This window comes from Eriocheir sinensis, unplaced genomic scaffold (assembly GCF_024679095.1).
Source record: "Eriocheir sinensis breed Jianghai 21 unplaced genomic scaffold, ASM2467909v1 Scaffold286, whole genome shotgun sequence".
NCBI classification, from domain to species: domain Eukaryota; kingdom Metazoa; phylum Arthropoda; class Malacostraca; order Decapoda; family Varunidae; genus Eriocheir; species Eriocheir sinensis.
Window position 1 is genome coordinate 331,319 of NW_026111594.1, and position 19,094 is coordinate 350,412.

A 19,094-nucleotide genomic window follows, 5' to 3' on the forward strand; every position below is an offset into this window, starting at 1 on the left:
GAGCTCATCCCCTGAGCCTAGAGAGAGGCATGAAAACAGCCTTCATTAAAAGCAGGCCAGCAATGCTGCATATCTAAATGATTCTTTACCTATCCAAGGGCAGACAAAGTACATCAATCAGTGACATAACAAAAGCACTGCATAAGGAGGAGTAGGAGCACTTTCTCCAGCACCTCAGCCTGTTATCTCTTTGGCAGGAAGAGAGGCAACGTGAGGCCTGGCTCACCGCCCACTCCTTGATAAGCTCATCCCTGTGGGTGAGGGAGGGCAGGGTGGTCCCAGAGCTCACCAGATATGCACACGTTAAGGTTGGCCTTAATCCACGGCACGCGGAGGGTCTGAAAGGTGCGCGCCACAGACTTACACATCATGCTGGACTTTTCATGTGAGGAGTTCTAGATCAGATAATCGTTTTAGGCTTGGTTACACATGATGTCGGACTTTCAACATGAGAAATTCAACCTAAGATAATCCTAGTGACTGGCAGAGCAAAAAATGTATATTGGTTACACACACACACACACACACACACACACACAAGTTAAGCAGTGACATCAGTAATAATCACCATCATTAGAGTACTCCAGTTCCCTTGGAGAGGATAGAGTTAAACCACAAACACTTGCAGCACATTCTGAGGGTGGCAAGACACTGTGAGGAATATTACCAACAGTCATGTAACACAAAGGGGGCAGCTATGTCTTTGGCCAGTCCATAATTATACTTGTCACAAACACTTGCAGTATATTCTGAGGGTGGCAAGACACTGTAAGGAATATTACCAACAGTCATGTAACACAAAAGGGGCAACTATGTCTTTGGCCAAGTCATAATTATACTTGTCACAAACACTTGCAGTATATTCTGAGGGTGGCAAAACAGTGACGGCCTGCCTGCATGCTTGCTGACAGCTAGTCACCACTGCTAACAAGGAGCATGTTTAAGGTGCGTCTCTTCACTCACCCGCTGACTGCACCCCATACGGTCAACTTGGGTAAGCCTCCATGTAGCTGCCCTTCCCATTCTAAGAATTACATGAGTCGTAAGTTATGTGAGCGTCCCCGTGGCCATACAATACTTATGGTTGTGACTTTACTATATATATTCTCCATTTTTTGTATTCTATTATTTTCTATCAATATTAACCGGGCAAATAAGTTTACTCTCATTATTTAATGGTATTCTATTTTTTTTTTTATTTACAGCACAGAGAGCAACTCAAGGGCAACAAAAAGATGTAAAAAAAAAATAAATAACTGTTCCGCTCATACAGCAATAAGTCTAGAGTGGCCAATAGAGAGGTCAATTTCGGGTGGAGAAGTGTCTTGATACTCTCTTCTTGAAAGAAGTCAAGTCATAGGCAGGAGGAAATACAGACGAAGGAAGGCTGTTCCAGAGTTTACCAGTGAAGGGGATGAAAGAATGGAGTAACTGGTTAACTCTTGCATAAAGGGTTTGGACAGTATAGGGACGAGCTTGAGTAGAAAGTCGTGTGCAGCGTGGCTGTGGGAGGGGGGGAGGCATGCAGTTAGCAAGTTTCGAAGAGCAGTCAGCATGAAAATTTCGATAGCCTTAGCCTCCACTCTGTCCAGAAGAGCTGTGTGAGTGGAGCCCCCCCACACGTGAGATGCATACTCCATACGAGGGCGGACAAGACTCTTATATATGGAAAGCATCTGTGCGGGGAAGAAGAACTGGCGGAGACTGTACAGAACGCCCAACCTCGAGGAAGCTGATTTAGTGAGAGAGATGTGAAGTTTCGAGTTGAGATTTTTAGTTAAGGATAGACCGAGGATATTTAGTGTTGAAGAAGGTGACAGCTGAGTGTTATTGATGAATATGGGAGAGGTGTTTGGAAGATTGTGTCGAGTTGATAGGCGGAGAAATTGAGTTTTTGAGGCATTGAAGGACACAAGGTTCCTTTTATCCCAATCAGAAATGATAGCAAGGTCTGAGGTTAAGCATTCTGCAGCCTCCAGCCTGGAGTCATGTAATTCCTGTTGAGAGGGTCTTCTGTTGAAAGAAGTTGAATAATGCAGAGTTGAGCCATCAGCGTATGAGTGGACAGGACAGTTTGTTATGGAAAGATCATTGATGAATAACAGGAACAGAGTGGGTGATAGGACAGAGCCCTGTGGAACACCACTGTTGATAGTTCTAGTAAGTAATGGCACCAGTCCTCTCTGCCAAGGATTAATTCTAGTTTTCCTGAAGGAGTCTCATTATGACACCCACCTCATGGCTGCCAGTTCTGTTCCACTCATCCATCATGCACTGGTAGTGAGGGCCGGCCACTGCAGGCACTCAAACATAATGAATGACCTTGATCAAGCCTATCGTCATGCTGTCCAGCTTTCTAATGCAGTGGGGTGTTGGGGGGTAGAGGAGGAGTAGTAGCTAGAATAATTTTCCAGGGTTGGTGATTTTTTTTTTTTAAATCAAAGAAATCAAAAAATCATTGATTTTTTTTTTTTTAATTTTCAGATTTTTTTTTTATTATTATTATTTTTTTTATAAATATATATCCTGCTGAGTGATTTGAAAGTCTCCATAGGTTACTTTAAGTTTAAGTTTAGGGCCTGTAAGTCTGAGCACAGTCAAGGATCCAGATACATACTTGTTCAGTACTTGGTACAGGAGCAGGTTTAGGACAGATAGAGTTGCCTGAAGTTGTCATTTTCATGACAGAATATTATATTATTACCACAGAGAAGAATATCTACTTCTGTTACTGTTTGGTTGCTAACCTTGGTTATTATTATGATACATTGCCTGCCAAGTTAGTAAAGACTAAAGGAGGATGATTTTTGGGGGAGCATCAATGTGTCAAAAACTGGTCCTGTCATTTCATCAAATCAGCAAAAAACTAAATCCATCAAATTTTCCAATGTTTCCATTTTGCCAAAAACAGCTTTTTACCCTTATCCCATCAGTGTAGCAACAAGTTCATATCATTTCAATGCATCAAAAATGAGAAGGCATCAATATATCAATAAATCCAGATGTTATCAAAGCATCAAATTGTTAGAAGTCATCAGAGCATAAAAAAAATCAAAGTTATCAAAGCATCAAAAGTCTAGTCCATGATGACACTATGGGATATTACGACTTTGACAATGGTACACCATCACAACTACCTGACAATGGTACACCATCACAACTACCTGACAATGGTACACCATCACAACTACCTGACAATGGTACACCATCACAATGGTACACCATCACAACTACCTGACAATGGTACACCATCACAACTACCTGACAATGGTACACCATCACAACTACCTGACAATGGTACACCATCACAACTACCTGACAATGGTACACCATCACAACTACCTGACAATGGTACACCATCACAACTACCATTAATGCAAATGTTTCTACATCAACGAGTAAAGCGGTGTGACACAGTATGATCGAGACTAACTTGGGAACCAAATTCTCGAACTAACAAGTGATACTCTGTTCGGGGTCACGAGGCAATATCAATGAAAGCCTCAGTCATACCCTTGACAGATCAGAACGGGGTCTGTACCTTGTAGCACCAGGAGCACTTCAGCCTGAGGAATTAACAGAAATGTAAAGTGCCATCTATCAATAAGATGCCGGCCAACTACTCCATTATCCGGGGTAACATCCACCATGGAAATGGACAGTATATTCACATGCAGTTTATCTCAGCTGTGGGCCACACGATGGACAGGCACCTTTAGTTTCTAGAGGCGGCCCACACTCGAGACAGATACGATTCAGATGATGCTGATGAAGCTGCTGTTGACTAAGAAAATCAACCTTCTCAGCAACAGAATCATTGTCCCTGCGCTGTGTGTCTGGCACCCCTAGAGAGAACGATCTGCTTCAGGCCTTGCAATAATGCACAGGTCTGTGTAGGCTGCAACAGCGTCACAGAAACCATGAGGTATCCATGTCCTATCTGCAGGGGCCAGGTGCAGGAGTGATTAGAAATATTCACTCAGCAAGATATGAAATACTGCTGCTTCATTTCTAGTTTTGAACGCTGCTGATTAATTGCAACCCCAGTCCTCAGAGGGAAGAATGACACTCTCAATTTTATGGTTCTTAGGTTATTTATTGTAAAAAAAAGTCACTTGAAATAAAGACTGATATTGATATGTATCTTGTTGTGCTGCCTCGCGCTTCATCTGCTGGACCTGAACATAATGTGTCGATGTTTTGCTAAGATCTGAAGATGTTTTTGACATTTTGGAAATATATGAAGTTTTGGATGCATTGATTTGATTTTATCCATTTTTGATGCTTTGAAGCCATCTAGTGTTTTTGATGATTTGATAACATCCAGGCAGTGTAAGCTTTTTTATAACTTGATAAGATACAGCTTTTTGGATGCTGTGAAAAGATAGTCTTTTTGGCGTTTTGATAGGCCTGACACCCTTGGAATAGTTTTGATGCTTAGAAGGCGCCCGATTTTTTACCAAGTAAAAAACATATGGCAAGTTGGCAACATTAGAGCAAGAGGATATAACAATGTAGGATTATTTATTTATTTATTTATTTATTTTTTTTTTTTTTGGGGGGGGGGTATATACCTCGAAGAGAATAAATGAATCAATACATATGAATAGGTTGTTTTACTTTACCATCTTTGGAGCACATCATTTAACTTATGGAAGACTTTTAGTTAAAAAAAAAAAAAATCATGATTTTTTAGTAAAAAAAATCAATGATTTAATCATTTGATTAAATCAATTTGATTTAATCATTGCCAACTCTGTAATTTTCCACTATATTTTTATACTTTTTTATCATGGTAAAAATGCATTTAAATATGCCTTTTGTCCTTGTTAAGCTTGGTGCTGGCTGACTGATTGATAATGGAGAGTAGTAAAACAGGAGGAGGAGGGGGAAGAGGAGGAGGAGGAGGAATACATAGGAAGAACAGACACTAGAAGACCTATCGGTCTATGGCGAGGGTGTCAGTTTACTACCGCTACTACTAGTAATCTACGTGTGGTAGAACAGGACAGAAAAGATGAAGGCTCCTTCCCACCCACCTCTCCCTCCGGCAACGTGCAGGAAGTAGTTAGAAGAGAACACCATGTACCTTTAAGGAAGAAAGGGACATGGAAATTTTAGAGTAAAGAGAGAAATAAGAGGAAATTACTACCCTTAACTTACACTACTGGTAACCTAAGCTGTGGGGGAAAATGACTTCATTACATAAGAACATAAGAACATAGAAACACAGGCAGACTTGAAGAGGCCAAGTGGCCTACACAGGACAGCCCCAGAATCCCTCCTAATACTCACGATGGGTGAGGTGGAGGCTTGATCCTCGTTTTACCGGCGGTACTAGGCACGCACCAGTAACCTGTCACCTTACTGCACCCACACCTCACTCCATCTGTCATGCGGACATTAACTGTTGCTTTACTCTTTTGTTAACTTACGCTACTTGCAATCTAGGTTGTGGGAGAGAATAATATGGATTTAGGTTGAGGTCTTGCTGCAATCTGTCTGAAAACATGCAAAGAAGGGTCAGTATAATCTTATATCCCTGAAATACTTATCCAATGAAGACTTGAAGACTCTGTGCGCTAACTACTGACGGTGGGAGTCTATTCCAGTGATCGACGACTCTATTATTGAAAAAAACTTTTGCGCACCAATGTGTTACATCAGTTTCCCTTCAACTTCATACCGTTGCTGCGTGTTATTGTGTTGGTGTCTCTCTGAAATAGACTATCTAAAGGAGGAGGAGGAGGAGAAAGGGGAATAAAAAAGCATTGGTGTGTTCCTATATCCTAACAAATGCTGGCAGCAGGGTGGGTGAACATAAATTACTGGAGTCTGAGGCAGAGTTGCATTGCCAGGTGACATGAAGGCGAGGGTGGGTGAGGCATGGGGGCACGTTACTGCACTCACCATCCAAGGACTGCAGGCTGGAGGGCATACTTGGCACATCCTTGTAGTGGGGCAGCAGGAGGAACCAGTGGGAGGTGTAGGGGTGGAGGCCGACCACCTGGCAGGACATCTTGGCAGGGCTCAGGGTGTGGCCTATGAACCTTGAGTTGGAGCAGCGTTGGAACACTCTCCTCATCGTCCTCTGTCCCTGTGGTGGTGCTGGCCTGGCTCTTCCTCTGGGCTGAGTCTCTGAAATGGGAAAGCAGCATTCATCAAGGCATTACTATAGGAGACAATGCACGTACAGAGGGAAGAGTGCAGTCGCTACAAGCTTCTTTCAACAGCAAGGGAGGCAGCTTAATGGACAAAAATCACATTAGCAGCGACAAAAAAGCCTGCTGGACGCTGCTCTCACCAAGGAAAAAAGAATGAGCACACACCAATGTTTCAGGGCCCACATTTAGGACAGAATGGTTTTGAAGGACTGGCTCGCACTACAAACACCCTCCCCCTCTTCCTCTTCCTACATCTCTTTCTCTTCCTATCCCCTGCTCCTCCTTCTCTTCCTGCCCCCTCCTACTTCTTCTCCTTCTCTATCTCTCTATCTCCTCCTCCAACTCCTTACCTAATATATATGCTTTGAAGAGGAAGAAAAGGAGGAAGAGAAGGGATAGGAAGAAAAGAGGAGGAGGGAAAGGAAGAGAAAGAGGAGGAAAGGAAAGGAGAAGGGGAGACAGGAAGAGAAAGAGAAGAGAGAGGAGGAGGAGGAAAAGGAATAGTGAATGCATCAACATAAAAGCCTGCTGGACGCTGCTCTGACAACGGTAAGAAGAATGAGAGGCTGGAAGATAGGGCTGTTAATTTCCTCGTTTTTCAATATTTTCCAGAGTTTTATCATCTATTTTTGTTTTTTTACAGTTGAGCACAGTTGTTCATGGGCCAAATATTTGTATACATTTTTATTCTTCATTGTTCATTTCAGCTAAATCATTCGTATTCATAATCTACACAGATGGATTGCAATGTGTGTGTGTGTGTGTGTGTGTGTGTGGGAGGATACCCATAGACACACACTGGCGGTCCTGCAGACTCCTAATGTTCTTATGACCAGAAGTATTTACAGGGACAGAAGGAATTTACTTCAGGGTACACAGGGACAGGATGAGAACACACAATGATATACAAGGACAAGGAAAATGGACATATGCACAAAAATAGGATACGTTTAAAAACATGTCCCTTACTTGGTTGGCGGTCATGCACGCCCACAGCCCTTAGTGCATGGCGGGCGGTGACGTGCAGGCTGTAGGCGTGGTCCACCCTGGCGGCTCCCTCCTCCACGCCGCTCGATGAGTTGCTGCCACCACCCACGGCTGCTCCCTCGCCAGACGGTAAATGTCATCGCCAACTGCAGACGTAATTTCATGCAGTATATACGTACATAAATTCTTGGGCTATATTATGTCATATGTTATATACAGATTTCATGAGATATAATGTCATGTATTATTTGAACATTTAAACTTAAAAGCCTGCAAGATGTCAGTCAGTCTACGCATCAGCAAATATTGTGGCCCAGTTGTGGCGTGGGTTGTGAGAGGAACACCAAGTAATTGACCACAACTTTGCAGAGGTTTGAATGTACTATTTATAGTAAACATATAGTGGTAAAACAAATGGTTTAGTTTAGTTTGATTTCCAAGAGCTGAAGCAAAAAGTGTTACAAGCCAACTTGAGCTCCCCTTCCTCCTCCTTTTCCTTCTTATTACAGTTATTATTATGAGAGACAAATCAGGCAGAAAGGGAGGAAGGCTGACACTGTGAGCTTCCACTCCAGCAGCCCACACACACCGCAGACCACAAGAAGGAAAGCTAAAGCAATGAGAAAACTAGAAAGAAGCTGAGATACTGTAGAAGATCATACAAGTGGAGGGACAGAGAGACAAGGCAACAGATATCCCAAAATACACCTCTCCTCCTCCTCCTCCCCCTTACATTCCTCCACTGACGTCACGGCGTTCGCTGAGTTGCCACTTTTCACAAGATGCGCAGAAGTTTTTCACTTTTGTCATCCACATAACCCGACTTGGTAGTATATAGACTTAGGGTGTGAGAGGCACGGTACGCGAGGTCAGTTGGAGACATAGCACAGTGTCTAGCGGGCTGTCTACGTCAGAGCCGCCACTTAAGATTTGCCGGACTTTAGCTAGTATCGGAATAATGGATTTATATCGGTTATCGGTTATCGCTTATATTTGTGTCTGCAGTTAACGAATATCGGTTATCACCGATAAGGTTTTCCATTATCAGTTATCGGGTATCGGGAATAAGGTTAATTTTCTGTTATCGTGCCCATCTATGGTCGTCACTACCGTCAGCATTAATACTTGCTGCGGCAGAGGCACTGGAAACAATCTTATGAGCGTTGGTCTTACTATTGGAGCTCCCGCCCCCCGGCCTCCTCGACCACCACGTCCTCGGGCCATAATATTATGTTCCCACTGGACGGACGTCCTCGGTGCAGTACGAGACGAATAACAAGTCCCCACGTTGTATCGTACAAACAACCCTTTGAGCAGAACCAGCAGCCGGAAATGATAGAAAAAAAATATTACTGATACTGAACAAGCAAACGCAAACTGTAACGGAAACGAGACAGGAATGTCACGGGATTGTGCTCCCGCTGCAAGGGCGCCAACCCACGTACATCATCGTCATCATCTGCAGGGAAGGTAAACACAGCACGGGGCGCCGCTCTGCAACACGGAAGCTGAGGATCACCAGCGGCTGTCAGGCGGCAGGGAGAGCAGTGCAGTATGCTTAGTGTAGAGGAAATTAATGCCAGAGGAAGAAGTGAGTATGTGTTCACGGGTTTATCTTTCTCAGTTGGTAAATGTGCCAGAACGAACTGTTGTAGGAATCTCCTTGATGCTCCTGTTCCTCTACCATATTGTATAGGAAACCAAGCCATTCAAGATGTACGAGATAACTATAAATATCTTGGGGTCAGGGTGTATTCCTCCCTAAGGTTTCACTTGCATGTGAGAGAAATCACTGGCAAGGCTGGAGGCATTGGTTACTGTATTTTAAAGGGTACCCTTTGCTGATTTCATGAAGGCAGTTTTCATCTCTCATATTCACCCTATCTTGGACTTTGCCTCTGTGGTTTGGTTCACTGTTTATACAGGTGACATGACCCAGCTCATGTCTTCTCAGTGCGGGTCATTAGCATTTGGAATAATTTACCAGAATCAGTTGTCTTGGTGAATTCTATTAATGCTTTTAAACAGCATCTCGACACTTCTTTTGGTCAAATTTTGTGTGATTTTCATTGACTTTGGGTTGTTGAGTATGACTTTGAATTGTAAAATTGTGTCCTGTGCTGTGCTGTGTCTCCACTCGGGATTGCCAACCTGACTGCATTGTCTTGCCACTTGCTCAAGAGTGTTATGGCAGTGGTTTGTGTGGTCTTGGTGATGCCACATTAGCCAACCATCAGATCATCTAAAGGACAATCTACTTGCTGTCTTGGTTGTAGGCGTCACCTGATTCTAGATGGGGTTCTCCCCATCTAGGTAAGAAATGTAGGTAAGAAACCACAATAATGAAACCACCTCCAGAACATTGCCCTGGGCTACACCACTCATAACATCTGTCCAGTCAAAAACTACACCATTCTTCTATACTCAGTAATATATATATATATATATATATATATATATATATATATATATATATATATATATATATATATATATATATATATATATATATATATATATATATATATATACACACACACACACTATATACGATACCATAAGTAATACTGCCTCTAGAACATTACCCTGGGCTGCACCACTCATAACATCTGTCCAGTCAAAAACTGCACTATATTCAGTAAGATCATAAATATATACCACAAATAATGAGACTGAAACATTGCCCTGGGGTATTCCACTTGTCTTTCCCATCAAAAATTGTAACATTCACTTGTACTGTCTGCTTGATAGGTCTCAAATAAAGGAACAAGACTTCAGACAAAAGCCAGATTGGTGAGGATCATTGTGCTGGAACATCATCATCATTTCATAGACGCCTGCTCCTAGGAGCTGCCACCAGGGGACGGCCACGGCAGAAGAGTTTCCAACTGTAACGCATCACAGCAATGCTAGGGATGCTAACACAGGCCTCCCCACAGAGTAGCAGAGGGCAGAGGGCGGCGTGCGGCCCTGCATTGCATCAAATCAGCTGCCCCATCACGGCCATGCCCACGCCCGTCATTCTGGGCCAAAGAGAACCTCGGGTGGCAGGCAGCACAGCGGGGGAGGCGGCGGTGCCAGGCCAGGAGGAATGTAAGGGGGAGGAGGAGGAGAGGTGTATTTTGGGATATCTGTTGCCTTGTCTCTCTGTCCCTCCACTTGTATGATCTTCTACAGTATCTCAGCTTCTTTCTAGTTTTCTCATTGCTTTAGCTTTCCTTCTTGTGGTCTGCGGTGTGTGTGGGCTGCTGGAGTGGAAGCTCACAGTGTCAGCCTTCCTCCCTTTCTGCCTGATTTGTCTCTCATAATAATAACTGTAATAAGAAGGAAAAGGAGGAGGAAGGGAGCTCAAGTTGGCTTGTAACACTTTTGCTTCAGCTCTTGGAAATCAAACTAAACTAAACCATTTGTTTTACCACTATATGTTTACTATAAATAGTACATTCAAACCTCTGCAAAGTTGTGGTCAATTACTTGGTGTTCCTCTCACAACCCACGCCACAACTGGGCCACAATATTTGCTGATGCGTAGACTGACTGACATCTTGCAGGCTTTTAAGTTTAAATGTTCAAATAATACATGACATTATATCTCATGAAATCTGTATATAACATATGACATAATATAGCCCAAGAATTTATGTACGTATATACTGCATGAAATTACGTCTGCAGTTGGCGATGACATTTACCGTCTGGCGAGGGAGCAGCCGTGGGTGGTGGCAGCAACTCATCGAGCGGCGTGGAGGAGGGAGCCGCCAGGGTGGACCACGCCTACAGCCTGCACGTCACCGCCCGCCATGCACTAAGGGCTGTGGGCGTGCATGACCGCCAACCAAGTAAGGGACATGTTTTTAAACGTATCCTATTTTTGTGCATATGTCCATTTTCCTTGTCCTTGTATATCATTGTGTGTTCTCATCCTGTCCCTGTGTGCCCTGAAGTAAATTCCTTCTGTCCCTGTAAATACTTCTGGTCATAAGAACATTAGGAGTCTGCAAGGGACCGCCACTGTGTGTCTCTGGGTATCCTCCCACACACACACACACACACACACACACACACACACACACACACACACACACACACACACACACACATTGCAATCCATCTGTGTAGATTATGAATACGAATGATTTAGCTGAAATGAACAATGAAGAATAAAAATGTATACAAATATTTGGCCCATGAACAACTGTGCTCAACTGTAAAAAAACAAAAATAGATGATAAAACTCTGGAAAATATTGAAAAACGAGGAAATTAACAGCCAGCCTATCTTCCAGCCTCTCATTCTTCTTACCGTTGTCAGAGCAGCGTCCAGCAGGCTTTTATGTTGATGCATTCACTATTCCTTTTCCCTCCTCCTCTCTCTCTTCTCTTTCTCTTCCTGTCTCCCCTTCTCCTTTTCCTTTCCCTCCTCTTTCTCTTCCTTTCCCCTCCTCCTCTTTTCTTCCTATCCCCTTCTCTTCCTCCTTTTCTTCCTCTTCAAAGCATATATATTAGGTAAGGAGTTGGAGGAGGAGATAGAGAGAGAAAGAGAAGGAGAAGAAGTAGGAGGGGGCAGGAAGAGAAGGAGGAGCAGGGGATAGGAAGAGAAAGAGATGTAGGAAGAGGAAGAGGGGGAGGGTGTTTGTAGTGAGCCAGTCCTTCAAAACCATTCTGTCCTAAATGTTGGCCCTGAAACATTGGTGTGTGCTCATTCTCTTTTCCTTGGTGAGAGCAGCGTCCAGCAGGCTTTTTGTCGCTGCTAATGTGATTTTGTCAATTAAGCTGCATCCCTTGCTGTTGAAAGAAGCTTGTAGCGACTGCACTCTTCCCTCTGTACGTGCATTGTCTCCTATAGTAATGCCTTGATGAATGCTGCTTTCCCATTTCAGAGACTCAGCCCAGAGGAAGAGCCAGGCCAGCACCACCACAGGGACAGAGGACGATGAGGAGAGTGTTCCAACGCTGCTCCAACTCAAGGTTCATAGGCCACACGCTGAGCCCTGCCAAGATGTCCTGCCAGGTGGTCGGCCTCCACCCCTACACCTCCCACTGGTTCCTCCTGCTGCCCCACTACAAGGATGTGCCAAGTATGCCCTCCAGCCTGCAGTCCTTGGATGGTGAGTGCAGTAACGTGCCCCCATGCCTCACCCACCCTTGCCTTCATGTCACCTGGCAATGCAACTCTGCCTCAGACTCCAGTAATTTATGTTCACCCACCCTGCTGCCAGCATTTGTTAGGATATAGGAACACACCAATGTTTTTTTATTCCCCTTTCTCCTCCTCCTCCTCCTTTAGATAGTCTATTTCAGAGAGACACCAACACAATAACACGCAGCAACGGTATGAAGTTGAAGGGAAACTGACGTAACACATTGGTGCGCAGAAGTTTTTTCAATAATAGAGTCGTCGATCATTGGAATAGACTCCCACCGTCAGTAGTTAGCGTACAGCGTATCATTAGCTTCAAGTCTTCATTGGATAAGTACTTCAGGGGTATAAGATTATACTGACCCTTCTTCGCATGCTTTCAGACAGATTGCAGCAAGACCTCAACCTAAATCCATATTATTCTCTCCCACAACCTAGATTGCAAGTAGCGTAAGTTAACAAAAGAGTAAAGTAACAGTTAATGTCCGCATGACAGATGGAGTGAGGTGGGTGCAGTAAGGTGACAGGTTACTGGTGCGTGCCTAGTACCGCCAGTAAAACGAGGATCAAGCCTCCACCTCACCCATCGTGAGTATTAGGGGGGATTCTGGGGCTGTCCTGTGTAGGCCACTTGGCCTCTTCAAGTCTGCCTGTGTTTCTATGTTCTTATGTTCTTATGTAATGAAGTCATTTTCCCCCACAGCTTAGGTTACCAGTAGTGTAAGTTAAGGGTAGTAATTTCCTCTTATTTCTCTCTTTACTGTAAAATTTCCATGTCCCTTTCCTCCTTAAAGGTACATGGTGTTCTCTTCTAACTATTTCCTGCACGTTGCCGGAGGGAGAGGTGGGTGGGAAGGAGCCTTCATCTTTTCTGTCCTGTTCTACCACACGTAGATTACTAGTAGTAGCGGTAGTAAACAGACACCCTCGCCATAGACCGATAGGTCTTCTAGTGTCTGTTCTTCCTATGTATTCCTCCTCCTCCTCCTCTTCCCCCTCCTCCTCCTGTTTTACTACTCTCAATTATCAATCAGTCAGCCAGCACCAAGCTTAACAAGGACAAAAGGCATATTTAAATGCATTTTTACCATGATAAAAAAGTATAAAAATATAGTGGAAAATTACAGAGTTGGCAATGATTAAATCAAATTGATTTAATCAAATGATTAAATCATTGATTTTTTACTAAAAATCATGATTTTTTTTAACTAAAAGTCTTCCATAAGTTAAATGATGTGCTCCAAAGATGGTAAAGTAAAACAACCTATTCATATGTATTGATTCATTTATTCTCTTCGAGGTATATACCCCCCCCCCAAAAAAAAAAAAATAAATAAATAAATAAATAAATAATCCTACATTGTTATATCCTCTTGCTCTAATGTTGCCAACTTGCCATATGTTTTTTACTTGGTAAAAAATCGGGCGCCTTCTAAGCATCAAAACTATTCCAAGGGTGTCAGGCCTATCAAAACGCCAAAAAGACTATCTTTTCACAGCATCCAAAAAGCTGTATCTTATCAAGTTATAAAAAAGCTTACACTGCCTGGATGTTATCAAATCATCAAAAACACTAGATGGCTTCAAAGCATCAAAAATGGATAAAATCAAATCAATGCATCCAAAACTTCATATATTTCCAAAATGTCAAAAACATCTTCAGATCTTAGCAAAACATCGACACATTATGTTCAGGTCCAGCAGATGAAGCGCGAGGCAGCACAACAAGATACATATCAATATCAGTCTTTATTTCAAGTGACTTTTTTTTACAATAAATAACCTAAGAACCATAAAATTGAGAGTGTCATTCTTCCCTCTGAAGACTGGGGGTTGCAATTAATCGGCAGCGTTCAAAACTAGAAATGAAGCAGCAGTATTTCATATCTTGCTGAATGAATATTTTGAATCACTCCTGCACCTGGCCCCTGCAGATAGGACATGGATACCTTATGGTTTCCATGACGCTGTTGCAGCCTACACAGACCTGTGCGTTATTGCAAGGCCTGAAGCAGATCGTTCTCTCTAGGGGTGCCAGACACACAGCGCAGGGACATTGATTCTGTTGCTGAGAAGGTTGATTTTCTTAGTCAACAGCAGCTTCATCAGCATCATCTGAATCGTATCTGTCTCGAGTGTGGGCCGCCTCTAGAAACTAAAGGTGCCTGTCCATCGTGTGGCCCACAGCTGAGATAAACTGCATGTGAATATACTGTCCATTTCCATGGTGGATGTTACCCCGGATAATGGAGTAGTTGGCCGGCATCTTATTGATAGATGGCACTTTACATTTCTGTTAATTCCTCAGGCTGAAGTGCTCCTGGTGCTACAAGGTACAGACCCCGTTCTGATCTGTCAAGGGTATGACTGAGGCTTTCATTGATATTGCCTCGTGACCCCGAACAGAGTATCACTTGTTAGTTCGAGAATTTGGTTCCCAAGTTAGTCTCGATCATACTGTGTCACACCACTTTACTCGTTGATGTAGAAACATTTGCATTAATGGTAGTTGTGATGGTGCACCATTGTCAGGTAGTTGTGATGGTGTACCATTGTCAGGTAGTTGTGATGGTGTACCATTGTCAGGTAGTTGTGATGGTGTACCATTGTCAGGTAGTTGTGATGGTGCACCATTGTCAGGTAGTTGTGATGGTGTACCATTGTCAAAGTCGTAATATCCCACAGTGTCATCATGGCTAGACTTTTGATGCTTTGATAACTTTGATTTTTTTTATGCTCTGATGACTTTTAACAATTTGATGCTTTGATAACATCTGGATTTATTAATATATTTATGCCTTCTCATTTTTGATGCATTGAAATGATATGAAATTGTTGCTACACTGATGGGATAAGGGTAAAAAGCTGTTTTTGACAAAATGAAAACATCTGGAAAATTTGATGGATTTAGTTTTTTGCTGATTTGATGAAATGACAGGACCAATTTTTGACACATTGATGCTCCCCCAAAAATCATCCTCCTTTAGTCTTTACTAACTTGGCAGGCAATGTATCATAATAACAACCAAGGTTAGCAACCAAACAGTAACAGAATAGAGGTAGATATTCTTCTCTGTGGTAATAATATAATATGCTGTCATGAAAATGACAACTTCAGGCAACTCTATCTGTCCTAAACCTGCTCCTGTACCAAGTACAAACAAGTATGAACAAGTATGTATCTGGATCCTTGACTGTGCTCAGACTTACAGGCCCTAAACTTAAACTTAAAGTAACCTATGGAGACTTTCAAATCACTCAGCAGGATATATATTTATTAAAAAAAAAAAAAAAAAAAAAGAATTAAAATTAAAAAAAAAAGATCAATGATTTTTTGATTTCTTTGATTTAAAAAAAAAAAATCACCAACCCTGGAAAATTATTGTAGGTACTCCTTCTCCTCTACCCCCCAACACCCCGTTGCATTAGAAAGCTGGACAGCATGACGATAGGCTTAATCAAGGTCATTCATTATGTTTGAGTGCCTGCAGTGGCCGGCCCTCACTACCAGTGCATGATGGATGAGTGGAACAGAACTGGCAGCCATGAGGTGGGTGTCATAATGAGACTCCTTCAGGAAAACTAGAATTAATCCTTGGCAGGGAGGACTGGTGCCATTACTTACTAGAACTATCAACAGTGGTGTTCCACAGGGCTCTGTCCTATCACCCACTCTGTTCCTGTTATTCATCAATGATCTTTCCATAACAAACTGTCCTGTCCACTCATACGCTGACGGCTCAACTCTGCATTATTCAACTTCTTTCAACAGAAGACCCTCTCAACAGGAATTACATGACCTCAGGCTGGAGGCTGCAGAACGCTTAACCTCAGACCTTGCTATCATTTCTGATTGGGATAAAAGGAACCTTGTGTCCTTCAATGCCTCAAAAACTCAATTTCTCCGCCTATCAACTCGACACAATCTTCCAAACACCTCTCCCATATTCATCAATAACACTCAGCTGTCACCTTCTTCAACACTAAATATCCTCGGTCTATCCTTAACTAAAAATCTCAACTCGAAACTTCACATCTCTCTCACTAAATCAGCTTCCTCGAGGTTGGGCGTTCTGTACAGTCTCCGCCAGTTCTTCTTCCCACGCACAGATGCTTTCCATTCTTGTCCGCCCTCGTATGGAGTATGCATCTCACGTGTGGGGGGTTCCACTCACACAGTTCTCTTGGACAGAGTGGAGTCTAAGGCTCTTCGTCTCATCAGCTCCCCTCCTCTTACTGACAGTCTTTTACCTCTTAAATTCCGCCGCCATGTTTCAACTCTTTCTATCTTTTATCGATAATTTCATGGTGACGACTATTCTGAACTTGCTAACTGCCTGCCTCCCCCCTCCTGCAGCCCCGCTCCAATCAACTTTCTACTCACGCTCATCCATATACTGTCCAAACCGCTTATGCAAGTGTTAACCAGTATCTCCATTCCCTTCACTGGTAAACTCTGGAACAGCCTTCCTTCGTCTGTATTTCCTCCTGCTTATGACTTGAACTCTTTCTATAGGAGAGTATCAAGACACCTCTCCACCCGAAATTTACCTCTCTTCGCCACTCTAGACTTATTGCTGTATGAGGGGAACAGTTATTATTTTTTTTTTTACATCTTTTTGTTGCCCTTGAGTTGCTCTCTGTGCTGTAAATAAAAAAAAAAATAGAAGACCATTAAATTATGAGAGTAAACTTATTTGCCCGGTTAATATTGATAGAAAATAATAGAATACAAAAAATGGAGAATATATATATAGTAAAGTCACAACCATAAGTATTGTATGGCCACGGGGACGCTCACATAACTCACGACTCATGTAACTCTTAGAATGGGAAGGGCAGCTACATGGAGGCTTACCCAAGTTGACAGTATGGGGTGCAGTCAGCAGGTGAGTGAAGAGACGCACCTTAAACATGCTCCTTGTTAGCAGTGGTGACTAGCTGTCAGCAAGCATGCAGGCAGGCCATCACTGTTTTGCCACCCTCAGAATATACTGCAAGTGTTTGTGACAAGTATAATTATGGCTTGGCCAAAGACATAGTTGCCCCCTTTGTGTTACATGACTGTTGGTAATATTCCTCACAGTGTCTTGCCACCCTCAGAATGTGCTGCAAGTGTTTGTGGTTTAACTCTCTATCCTCTCCAAGGGAACTGGAGTACTCTAATGATGGTGATTATTACTGATGTCACTGCTTAACTTGTGTGTGTGTGTGTGTAACCAATATACATTTTTTGCTCTGCCAGTCACTAGGATTATCTTAGGTTGAATTTCTCATGTTGAAAGTCCGACATCATGTGTAACCAAGCCTAAAACGATTATCTGATCTAGAACTCCTCACATGAAAAGTCCAGCATGATGTGTAAGTCTGTGGCGCGCACCTTTCAGACCCTCCGCGTGCCGTGGATTAAGGCCAACCTTAACGTGTGCATATCTGGTGAGCTCTGGGACCACCCTGCCCTCCCTCACCCACAGGGATGAGCTTATCAAGGAGTGGGCGGTAAGGAGCCAGGCCTCACGTTGCCTCTCTTCCTGCCAAAGAGATAACAGGCTGAGGGTGCTGGAGAAAGTGCTCCTACTCCTCCTTATGCAGTGCTTTTGTTATGTCACTGATTGATGTACTTTGTCTGCCCTTGGATAGGTAAAGAATCATTTAGATATGCAGCATTGCTGGCCTGCTTTTAATGAAGGCTGTTTTCATGCCTCTCTAGGCTCAGGGGATGAGTTCACTGATGATAAAGAATTAAATAAAAGCTCAGAAGTGTTAGAGGAAGGTAGCTGGTGAAGATGCAGCTCTCCAACAGCCCAACATAACTGCCACTTTTATCCTCCTCCCTGCAGAAACCCTCCACACTCTGACCTGTGTGTTGGCCCGCCATGTGTACGCCCTCGGCCTCAGCAGTCTGCCGCTGGAGCGCGTCGGTGAACGGCGACTCGTCAGGAGGGGCTTCACCAAGCGCTCCGGCCTGGATGTTAGTGCTGAGTGTTGCCTCCCAGATAGTGAAGTCGGTTAGTCTGAATTGGTCTTAGAAATCACTACGTTTACCTCAGTTTACTAAGGAGGAAATTACACTGAAATCTAGGCGTCCGGATTCTGATGTGCAGGGATTTGTAAGGGATGTGAGTGCCTGAGTGTTGCTGTTGGTGTCGTGGAAGTCCAGGAGTCTGAATTGGTCTGAAAAATCCCAGTAAAATTTATTTTTGCTAACGGGGATTTTGTAAGCTGAAATATAGTTGTCCAAATTCTGAAATGCAGGAAATTCATAAAAGTAACAAGTGCCAGAGTGCTGGTAGTGATTCAGTAACAGTCTGTCAGTACAAATTCCATTGCTCTGAAGAATCTTAATTTTATAACCTGAATTTACTGAGGTGGGAAGTTGTCAGCTGATGCAGGATTGCCCAAAGAGACATCCTACCTACTATCCTGTCCTTCATCCCATCCTAAAACACATCCTAGCACCCTGTCCTTGAACCCATCCTAAAACACATCCTAGCACCCTGTCCTTGAACCCATCCTAAAACACATCCTAGCACCCTGTCCTTGAACCCATCCTAAAACACATCCTAGCACCCTGTCCTTGAACCCATCCTAAAACACATCCTAGCACCCTGTCCTTGAACCCATCCTAAAACTGTTGTGATACAGTGACTTTACCGTACCCAACGTTTATGTTTCTCGCAAGACACATGAACCACACCAAGACAACTCCACAAAAAGACACACAAACCACTTACCACTAATACAGCAGGGGTGCCTGGCTTTCCCCTACAAGCACCTCCCAGCGTTACAACGATAATCCTAACA

At 43.2% G+C, this 19,094-nt stretch overlaps 1 protein-coding gene and 1 long non-coding RNA gene across 4 annotated transcripts; one reads left to right on the forward strand and one right to left on the reverse strand.

Moving 5' to 3' along the window:
- Positions 1-226: 226 nt before the first annotated feature.
- LOC126991457 (uncharacterized) lies at positions 227-7,298 on the reverse strand. The gene is made up of 4 exons (XR_007745522.1): positions 7,134-7,298; positions 5,911-6,138; positions 5,296-5,447; positions 227-338 (listed from the first exon to the last, which is right to left on the reverse strand). It is a non-coding gene; the product is annotated as an uncharacterized LOC126991457 (long non-coding RNA).
- Positions 7,299-9,102: 1,804 nt separating this feature from the next.
- LOC126991463 (uncharacterized) lies at positions 9,103-18,629 on the forward strand. Of its 3 annotated transcripts, XR_007745527.1 has the most exons (6): positions 9,103-9,477; positions 9,903-10,244; positions 10,827-10,990; positions 12,031-12,258; positions 17,678-17,789; positions 18,131-18,629. XR_007745527.1 is itself a non-coding variant. In XM_050850223.1 (5 exons), exons 4-5 carry the CDS (start codon positions 12,084-12,086, stop codon positions 18,301-18,303), a joined length of 348 nt encoding a protein of 115 aa, XP_050706180.1. In that variant the 5' UTR covers positions 9,105-9,477; positions 9,903-10,244; positions 10,827-10,990; positions 12,031-12,083; the 3' UTR covers positions 18,304-18,629. The 3 variants fall into 3 exon arrangements, 1 of the variants encoding a protein (XP_050706180.1); XR_007745528.1 differs by lacking the exons at positions 17,678-17,789; positions 18,131-18,629 and adding an exon at positions 12,729-12,799 and having other exon boundaries at positions 9,104-9,477; XM_050850223.1 differs by lacking the exon at positions 17,678-17,789 and having other exon boundaries at positions 9,105-9,477.
- The last annotated feature ends 465 nt before the right edge of the window (positions 18,630-19,094 follow it).

What these genes read in the sequence shown, in the direction of transcription:
- LOC126991463 (XM_050850223.1), top strand. Translation starts at nt 12,084, where the DNA reads ATGAGGAGAGTGTTCCAACGCTGCTCCAACTCAAGGTTCATAGGCCAC. An exon ending in CAGCCTGCAGTCCTTGGATG is followed by an intron (nt 12,259 to 18,130) that starts GTGAGTGCAGTA and finishes TCCTCCCTGCAG; the next exon opens with AAACCCTCCACACTCTGACC.